At 36.8% G+C, this 11005-nt stretch overlaps 1 protein-coding gene across 1 annotated transcript in view; it reads left to right on the top strand.

Annotated features, from left to right (window-relative positions):
- Positions 1-3710: 3710 nt before the first annotated feature.
- LOC106868114 (uncharacterized) overlaps positions 3711-11005 on the top strand; it is a 49067-nt gene continuing 41772 nt past the window's right edge. The window contains exon 1 of the mRNA XM_014913243.1: positions 3711-4175. Within this exon, the coding sequence (XP_014768729.1) occupies positions 3711-4175 (465 nt within the window). The remainder of the gene's footprint in view (positions 4176-11005) is intronic.

An 11005-nucleotide genomic window follows, 5' to 3' on the forward strand; every position in this document is an offset into this window, starting at 1 on the left:
ATATATAATCAAGCAATCCTATGACCCCCACTGTGTTCCATTCCTTGCCACTCCGAAATTGTAGTTGTTCTTCTCTTAGTTTATTCTTGCTGCAACAGTGGCAATATGAAATTCTTTCATTCACTTGCTCTGATAAAATATTTGATAAAACATATATTTTGACTGTTGAAAATCCATATTTGTTGCAATTAAAGATGGCATGCAATGCCTGCATTTTTGAATTAAATGTAGCCGCTTGAAACAGTCGTATGTCATTATGACTTGACATCCTCTTAAGTATTTTCATTTTGCTCACTTCGAGTTGTGCGCATATGTGACTGAATGGGTGCCTAAACTTAAGTACCTAATTCAAGTGAATCTTAATTATATATATATATATATATATATATCGAAGTTATTCCAGCAAAAGTTTAATAATATCATAGTGAGTTTTATATAGATCATTTGCTAGGAGTCTCATACATCATTGAATTAATCGAAAATTTCCAATTTTATGTAAAATTATTAATGAATTTTATCACAGTTAATCAAAAGCGGAAAATATTCTGTCATTGTTATAACTTGTAATAGGTCAATATATATGGAAAGAATGAGATGAAGTGTTACAGTATATATTTTGAAGTTAAACATTCGAGATGTAAAGCATTTCTTATTAGTTGCTGATTGGAGTATATAACTGGTTCTATAAATGTACTGCATTGCAAATCATGCGGACCTTTCAATATCGTCACATTTTCCTTTTTTAGATTTTGAAGAAGGATTATTTTGTTTCGCTTACTCGATTGTCTAGAAGCATTCAAAAACATGCACAAGTAATTCACCCATTCCTTGGCATTTTATACAAGAACTATGGAATCCGATTTTAAAGTATCTTTTGAAAACACATTGATTGTGCATCTCTAAAATATTTTGCCTATGTACTATTATTGATATCACTGTTTATGTTTTTTGTCTTATATCGTATGTCAATATGAAGGCACTTTGTTCACGCTCCTGTTTAACTGTGGCTTAATTTTGCTTTCATTCACAATACTAATTTTTATCTTCTCATCTTATTTACGCAAAACAATACTGCAATTAATATTTGAATCAATAGTGAAAGCTGTTACATGCGCATGAAAAATGCTTACAATGTGAATGTTTAACGATTTGCAAATGTAAATCATGTAAAATAACCTAGATATGTCAGTCAACATCATGTGTTAAGCTAGTAAACAAATCGATTCTCCTACAAAATATGGCGCTCGAAAACAAAAATTATCTTATTATCTAAAAATTATAGAGCAGATTAAAATGCTTAAGTTAATATTACATCAAAATATTATTAAATGTATCACATTTATTCTATAAAAGTATAGTTACATCAGTTAATATTTATTCGTGTAAAGAATATTATAGATATAATATCTATAAATATTTCATTCAACTTCAGCAAATCGACTAATATTTAGAAATATTAACATACATAAAGTTGTAGCATTCTCCTAACATCAATGAAATCTGCTGTGTTGTTAAATTTGAGAGCGCTTTCTTTTTTAATATATCATGGACCGGAGTGAAAGAATTGAGAGCAAGAGGACTGAAGGCTAAAAGTGAGAACTGGAAAGTTTCATTATGAAATTTTGGTAACTGGAAATAATATTGATAAAATAAAATAAAAATAAATTAAATAATGCACACAACAATTAAGAAAGGTAAACCACGTGTTGGTTATTGTTACTTAATATGTATTTAGGTTATGGCGGCGAGCTGGCAAAAAGTTTAGGGCGCTCGGCGAAATGCTTAGCGGTATTTCGTCTGTGTTTATGTTCTGAGTTCAAATACCTCTGAAGTCGACTTTGCCTTTCATCATTTCGGGGTCGATAAATTAAGTACCAGTGGCGTACTGTGGTAGATCTCATCGACTAAGATTTAGGGTCTTGTGCATCCAGTAGAAAAAAATATATATTAGTCTAAGAGTGAAGACTATACGTGTAACAAGTATAAGACTTCGTTGGTTAGAAATTTACGTCGGTGATAAAGAGTATCGAAGTATGTATTTATGTATGTAAGTATGTATGTATGTATGTATATATTTGTGCATGTGTATGTGTGTGTGTATTTACGTATGTTTGTATGTATGTACAGGAATTTCAACCATGTTTCGTGGTCTGCTACCACAACAGCTCCTTTATAGGATCCAGTTAGCTCAAGACATCATCAGGAGGAACCACGTCCGGTTTCGGCCCCTACTCCTCTACCGTTTTGACGTGGCGGGGCCACCCCCTTTCGGAGGTGTCTTCAGCTCTGGTGCTGGGTGCATGTCTTCTTTCACTGTTTGTGACTGTTCTAATTCAACTGTGGAATTTCCCTCGCTATGGCTATTTTCCAGGAGGTTCTGGCCACACGTCTTACGGTTCATCAACCCGCGTTGTATTTTATTTAAATTCTTCCTCTGAAGAAGGAGTTGGTTTCCAACAATGATACACCGCTCATCTTTGGAATATAGACAACAAAACCACTCACATTTTAAATCTGAGAAACGTCTTGCATTGTTTTACTGTTCCGCTTACAGATTGTAATTATTCTGTGCGAAGAATTTTGCTGATTCCTTTTTCTGAAAATACAAGCTTATCCAGAGTGATAATTATGCATTTACTTACTAAACCAATTATTATGGGTATAAATGTAAATTTGCAATCAGGATATAGAAACTACAGATTTCGAAGCAGTTGTCCGTAGTTATCTCCTTTGATTTTCGAAGGGATATACACATAAGGAGGACAGCCGACCTTAATGATGTGTGTATGTATGTATGTATGCATGTATGTATGTTTGTATGTATGTATGTATGAATGCTTGCATGTATGAATGTATAAAGTTATATTTTGAAATTTTTCGAAAGAAAACTCATGCATACCTGTCTAACTGTCCATCTATCTGCCGGCCTCCCTGAATGTTTTACAATCTATCTATCTATCAATCCATCTATCTATCTATCTATCAATCTATCTATCTATCTATCTATCTATCTATCTATCTATCTATCTATCTATTTATCTATCTATCTATCTATCTATCTATCTATCTATCTTTCGATCTATCTATCTATCTATCTATCTATCTATCTATCTATCTATCTATCTATCTATCTATCTGTCTATCTGTCTGCTCTCTGCCTGTATGTCTGTCTTTCTGTCCGTCTGTCTATCTTCTATCTATCTGTCTGGCTGTCTGTCTTCTATCTATCAATCTATCTTCCTGTCTCTCTTTCTGTCTCTCTGCTCTCTGTCTGTGTGTCTGTCTGTTTGCCTTTTATGTATTTATCTATCTATCTGTCTCTGTGTACACACACAACACACATACACACATACATACCTGCATATATATGTATATATACATGCATATTTGTGTACAGGACATCAAAAACAAAGTCAACAAAATGAGACACGAGAACATAAAAAACAAAAACACAGAATACGAACTTTTTCCGTACAACGAAAGAAACAAATAGAGAAACAAGACATGCAGCATAAAGAACATTCCCTTCATCAGTTGTCTCCTGTTTTATCTACCCTGCGTTTCGAAGTTAGTGTCAAGAGGCGACTTCGTTAAAACAGTCTTTCCCGCAAAGCAAATTAAATAAAATTTGGATTTTATTTAAAGTGGTAAAAAAAAAAACAGGACAGTAACAACAAAACAACATTCCGCAAAGAGAGATAGTGCAACACATGGATTACACACCTTCCATTGAAGAAGTAAATCTGGCATTATATAAACTGAGGCCAGGTAAAGCTCCTGGATTGGATGGTATTCCAGTTGAAATTCTGAAAACTGGTGGGGATCATATTTCATCTGAAATACATAACCTGATTACTCAAGTTTGGAATGAATCTTCTGTGCCACAGAAATGGATAAATGACATCCTAGTCTCTGCATACAAGGTTAAGGGCCCAAAAGCAGTGTGTGGTAATTCTAGAGGGATAACTCTCCTGGCACATACCGGGATGATACTTTCAAGGATCATGTTAGATTGTCTTGTTGATAATGTTTGTCCACATGTGATTCCTGAACAACACTGTCGTTTTAGATCTGAGCGAGGAACAATGGACATGATATTTTCTGTGAGCCAGGTTCAAGAGAAGTGCTTAGAAGAATACCAGGTTTTCATGGATTTAACTAAGGCATTTGACTCGGTAAACAGGGAGACACTGCGGATTGTTTTGTGTAAATTGGTTGTCCAACCTATTTTGTTAGCATTTTAAGGAGCTACACAGAAACAGGAAATGTTAGGTAGTCTTTAATGGTGAGCTATCTCATAAATTTTCGGTGGACAACGGTGTCAAACAGGGAGATATTCCTGCCCCTACACTTTTCTCTATTTATGTTGCTGCGTTATGTTGGTATGCTTTCAAGGATTGCAACAGGAGAATCGCAATCAGATTTCGGACATCTGGTCGTATGTTTAATTTGACCCGGTTTAACTGCAAAGCAAAGACTTGCAAAATAATTGTTAGAGAATCACTTTATGCTGATGATGGTGATTTGTTGGCACACTCAAAGGGGGGTATGCAACATTTAATGGGCAGATTTTCCCCTGCATGTGTACGTTGCGCACTTACAATTAGTCTGGGGAAAATATTTACTCCCGTGCCAGGACAAATATATTGTGAATCAAACATTCTTGTGAATGGAACAATGTTTGAAGTCGTTGACACCTATATATATATATATATATATATATATATATATATATATATATACACACGGTTTTCTTTTTCTATTACATCTGTCATTCATGCGATCCTAGTACTTATATTTTTTTAAAGTCTGGTACATTTTCTTTTGGTTAACTTTGTCGAACTACTAACTTACAGGTACAAAAAGATTGCCAGGAAGTGGTGCCAAGCAGAAGTATAATATAATCTGCATTTTGTCGTTGCATCATGTGGTACCAAGTGTTTCATATTCTTGGATAGCAAAAGTATACCCCTATGTGATATAGCGTTCACGAGTCCAAGAAAGGCTCTACTTCATGTCACTATTGTTGTCTTCTTCAAGTCTTTCGGAAAATATACCCATGCGTAGTCTAGTTTGGTATGTCGAACGTTTCACATCCAGATCTTTTTGCGGCATATATCGCGATGAGGATCTCATTGCCGAGAAATAGGCAAAGGATAGCTTCGCTTTTCAGCACTAGACCTTTTCTTTGCTGAAGTTCTTTAGCATGTGCTCTCTGATAAACATTAAACGATATTCGTAGGCTGTCTGCTTTGATATATACCTCTACCTCATTGACCTCTTTCTAAACAGTTTTTGTCGATATTATTGTTTCTGTGGAAGTTTCCAGTTTATGACAGGATACAGAGGGTTTTAATTCTTTCTGGGATACTGTGTTGTTCGGAAACCATATTTTTCTAAGTCCTGTATATTATTCCTCTGTCATTCCATCTTTATTCACAACACCTACGTATAATATTGTTTCATCAATGCCGAATTATTTGTAGTGTTCTTTGTGGGGAACAGGAGAGATAGTAAGACCATTGATGCACATGTTTCGTGTATAAGGGACTAGTTTTCCACGTTCAGAAATCAAATATTAGCATTTATTTTGGCCAAATTCCATTCCTCTGTTAGCTGGGAATGTTATTAACTAGAGCGTTTGGCATCATTACCAGTTTTAGCATAAAACTTAAGGTTATCAACAAAGAAATTATGTATTACATTAATAACTCTAGCTGTTGAAGATCATAGCATGTAGCCATTTCATTTTTGTAGCTTGAATGATAATCCATTTAATGCACAATATAAACAGAATCACACTATCTCTTTCGAATACTTCCTTTGAAATATTTATGACAATGGAGACGATCATACAACATTTAGTTGCAAGTGTGAGAATTGTTGCTCATGTCTTTGTGAGCCTCTTAACGGTAGCATCTATAGTAGCAGGTATATTTTCCAAATGTAAACACTTGAGCAACTATGAGTGGGGAATAGAATCAATCACTTGCCTATTATCAAGCAATGATACTATCGCAAAGTTTCGGCGTTGCTTTCTTACGTCAGACAGTACAGCTTTCTTTATCAAAAGTTGTTCTCTGCACCTGCCTGCTTATCAATATGTTGCTGCATTCCTTATTATCCTGGTGGAATTGTTTGAGGTAGCTTGTGTACAGTTTGTTCATAATGTTTAGGCAAAAAAGGCCAATCGTCTTCTGTCAGCTCTTTGGTACTATAGCAATCCAGTTTTGAATGTCACTATGACGTTCTATATTCCTGATGTGTATAGATATTAACTATTTTCTGTAAAGTGTCAGCTTCTTGATCTAATATCCACTCTTTAGGTCTTCTGTTATTATGCAGTTTGCTTACAGTTATAGTGAATTTTTCCGGGTTACTTGTACATATTTTACTGTCAGTGATGGTACAGTATTCTCTCCTAACTGCATTTCCCCACGATGTGTTAAGGTTTACATTTCAAATTTTAGAGCAGAATGATTAATATCTATGCTTCCCTTCTTCAATTCTATGTATAACGACTGTGGGTTGGAAGCAAACTTGCGACTTATTCATGCTCTTTCAAAAAGAGTTTTTCACTCAGTTTTCTGAGTTCGTGTTTTAGCTCAAGAGCTTGCTAACTAGAGTCACTATGAATGTTTTGTTATATTTTACAGAGGTATAAACTCATTATCTGCCGTCTTCTTTCAACATGCATTATACCCAAAATAGATTACTGATATATTTCTTTCAACATGCATTATCCTTAAATAGCTTACCGATATTTTAGTGCAGTTTTCACCAGTGGTGTTGTTATTGGCTTCTATGGTGTTCCACATATTATAAAGTGTATATTTAAAATACAATCTTGCCAGAATAAAGGTATTGTGCTATGCTTTATGTATATGAGTATGTCGTTTCTTTTGACTATAAAAAAAAATTTTTTCAGGTGAGTTCGAGCCCGTCGCTGTCAAGGCGATAAGACATTTTTAGAGACTTCTGTGTGTTTGTAAATATGTGGGCGATTGGGTGTGTTGGTTGGACCGTCGACGCACACAGCCAACTTGTGTATCCATTCATGTAAACATTTCAGATGCAAAATCTTTGGAGTGTTTTACAAAATCTTCACTGTACTGCAAATAGATTGGATTTGGAGAATCCACTTCAGTTTCTTTTGCGCTTTCTTCGAAAATTCTAGTATTTGAAGTTCTTTGTGTAAATATGTAGGTTCATAGCCTAATGCATTTCTGGTCATAGGTACTAACAAGATTTAGTAGTGGGCATCCGTCAGTCACGAGAGGTCATGGATCTGCGCTCGAAGAAATCGTTTCAGCTGCTGATGGTGGTGTAGTGTCTGCGTTGTCTGTAGAAGCCTACATGAGATTGGCAGTCACGCATACGGTAACTGCATTTGGAGACGATTTGTCGGCGCTGCTGGTTTATCGTGCAAATGAGATTACTTTTCTTTGGTGGCGAGTTCCTGGTCTCCAGCATGGGTGATCATTTGCAAACTTTTCCCATCTCAGGATGTCCAGATCAAGTGATTTCATATCTCTCTTGGAGACGTCCTTGAAAAGAAGATGAGGTCATCCTCGTTCTGATGGCTTTTTTGACACCTTCATACATTCCGTGAATGTTGCCCACATCAAACGACAGATGGCTTAAAACTGGTAGATTGCTGCTTTCCGTGTTTTATCGTCGCGGTTAGATGCCGCTGGAGCGTCCTCTCCGGGGCGCAGGCCTGGGCAGTTTTTGACAGGAGATCGGTAATTGCCCATGCACCACGTCTTCCCTCTCCACCACCACCAGTGTTATCAAGGGAAAGGTCGTGGCTAATACGACTAGGCACCAGTGAGGCCGCAAGAATTGCCAGAACGAGGTTGTTTACAGCGCCGAATTGCCCTAGGGACTCCGACTCCGGATTTATCATCGAAGTTTACTCCCGAAGCCTTTTTCCTTAAAGACAGGGCAGCGGAGTTGTTATTGCTGCTGTCTTGAATGAGTAAGGGCTTCTTTGGCAACGCAGCTAATAACGAGAGTGGCTTATTTGGATGGCCGATAAATCTGCAGAGTTCATGCTCACTTTGAAATGTCTCGTATTGAATCTTATAGGGTGATTAAATAGCAAAAGAGCACCCTCCTCACAGAGCAAGCTCTATGGTGTAGCCGGTTTACTCACATACGACCCGACTCCTGACCCCTGTGATTCGCTAGTTGGCAATACATAAATAAGTAAATAAAGAGAGAGAGAGAGAGAGAGAGAGAGAGAGAGAGAGAGAGAGAGAGAGAGAGAGAGAGAGAGAGAGAGATGGGATCGCGAGACTGGGGTACAAAGAGGGGACAAAACAGACTTTAACAGTAGTTCAGTTGTAGAAGCTGAGAAGCTCAAATATACTGAAGGGCTGCGTGAGTGTTACTGCTGCTTATTACTTGGGTTATTTTATTTATATTTGGGAGTTGTTGCCTAAGGCAAAAGCCTCGCGGCAAGCGGCTACTCGCACGAGCAGTGTGGTTGATCTGGTGGTGGTTAGGGGACGGTTGAGAGTGGTTACAGGAACAACGGGAGCAAGCTGGAACATATAGGTATCTAAGTAAATTATAGAAAAAGAAAACAACATATTTTCTTTGATAGAAGATCACACGGCGCCAGCAATAACCACCTTTAGACACACACACACACACACACACACACACACACACGCACACACATACATACATACATACATACATACATACATATATATTTTATTCATATGCCCTTTAAAAACCTAGCCAGGCTCATGGGCCCGGTTTCCTGGTTTCTATGGTGAATTGTACACAGCGGGAAGCCTAAAATGTCTCGAATTGTATCTAGGGGCGAAAAAGGCAATAATGTGATGACTCCAGGATGAAATGGACAGTGAAGAAAAATAGAAGTGCGAGTCATGTGTTTCTGCCGTGAAGTTTCTTAAGTTTGAAATTTAAATTGTTTGATCATTTAAAATTCTATTCTAAATACAAAATATTTTCAATTTAAATAAAGTAATTATTTGAAAGAATTGGAAATGTATTTATTTTCTACTTATTTTCACTTTCAGAAAAAATAGATGATATATCAGACGATTTTTAATTAAGGAAATTATTGAAATGTAGATTTTCTTTCTCAGCAAAGACTTAATAATTAATCTGTTAATATTGTCGAAGCAGAAACGTTTAATTAAATATGTTAATATGTTTCATCTCATATTCAGCAAATTCAGTATATACTGTACATTGTACAGTATTTGCATTCAAGATGACTTCACAATAAACATATTTCTTAATTTATCTTCCTTTCACCAGGTTGAGTCAAAAGTGTTTACAGATTTTCACTGATGATTTTTGTCATCTTGTATCTCCACGGTTTATCATGAATTTGGTACAGCTAATTGGTCCATCATTGCTGAATTGCTCATTCTTTATTTTGACATATAACATATGAACATTAATTGGTTAATCTTTGTTTTACAGCTTTGAAAATGAGTAATGAAAAATTACAATTAGAACCACTTTACGCTACCTGTGCACAGTGCAACGCCAGCGGCAAAAGAAATTCATGATGTGTATGGAAAAACCAGGTACTCTCAACGAACATGAGACATAAAACTGGTTTAGACAATTCAAGGGAGTCGACACCAGCCTAGAAGGCAAACCGAGGTCAAGGAGACCTTGTATCGGGGAAGATGAGACCTAGGTAGAATAAGAGGAACAACTAAGCACAAGCATTCGTACATTATCAGCAGTGCTTCGTCCTTCACAAAGCACCGTCAGTCCACACCTCTATATGCTCGGCCTTGTGAACAGATAGTATCGAGAAGATCCTCATGAATTAACCAATGGGGAGACTCGATGACGTGTGAAAATTTGAAAACAGTTGCTGGCATATCTTCGAGTTCCCCATTTTGACGTTGAATTATAACGGAGGATGAAAAATGGATCTATTTTCGTAATTCCAACGACAGATATCATTGGCTTGGTTCCAGCAAATTTTTAGAACTTGGGGTTTAACGGGAAAGGTGTGAAGAGGTTATACTGTTTGATTGGTGCAATTTAGAGGGTGCGTATGGTGTTACACTTTGAGCATGTTCCAGATGGCTATGGTATGAACACTAAACTTTATGCTCAACAATTCAAGCGATTATACGACGCTTTGAAAGCCTGCTACGAGGAATTGGTGAATGGAATATGCGCAGCCTTACAAAATGAGGATGTCCCAGCACACACTACCAACGTGACCAAGCACAAACTTGTGAACGTGAGAAGCTGGAAGTGCTGACTCGCTGTGCATACAGCCCAGACATTGCGACACCGGCTTACAACATTTCCGTAGCCATTGCTCGTTTTGTGAACAGGCATTGGTCCAGCAATGTCAGTGATGTTGAAAACGGGCGCCAAAAGTATTTTTCTCTCTAAATAAGCTAAATGGCTTCTGGCAAAACTATGGCAACATACAATAGAATACGGTAGTATATATACTGGTGAATAAAATCCTTTAGTATGTAATTTATTTGATTAATTAAACCATGAAATTTAAAAAGAAAACAAGGATAGGTTTAAATGTTAAACGAGAGAGAGAAGAGAAAACTTAAAAGGATTTGGGGATAGAGATAGCAGTATCTGACTGAATCATGCAATGCTCATTTCAATCAAATTCGATCGAGCACTTTAATAACTGGTCTATGGATAAATACTTTATTTTGACACTAGTTCTCTCCCATACCATGCATATGTGTGCCTGCCTATCTATCTATCTATCTATCTATCTATCTATCTATCTATCTATCTATATGTATATTCCTGACTGTGTGTGTGTGTGCGTGTGTGTGTGTGCGTGTGTGTGTGTGCGTGTGTGTGATTGTGTATGCGTGCACGAGTGCGTGTGCGAGTGCGTGCGGGAGTATTTTGTTTTGCGAAAACTGTGATCAAAAAGCGTATGTGGAAACCAATATTTTGGCAAAGTCATATTATGAAATTTAGTCATATTATGAAATACACGCAACCGTTGCTT

The sequence above is a fragment of the Octopus bimaculoides genome, chromosome 2, assembly GCF_001194135.2.
Source record: "Octopus bimaculoides isolate UCB-OBI-ISO-001 chromosome 2, ASM119413v2, whole genome shotgun sequence".
Taxonomy (NCBI): Eukaryota; Metazoa; Mollusca; class Cephalopoda; order Octopoda; family Octopodidae; genus Octopus; species Octopus bimaculoides.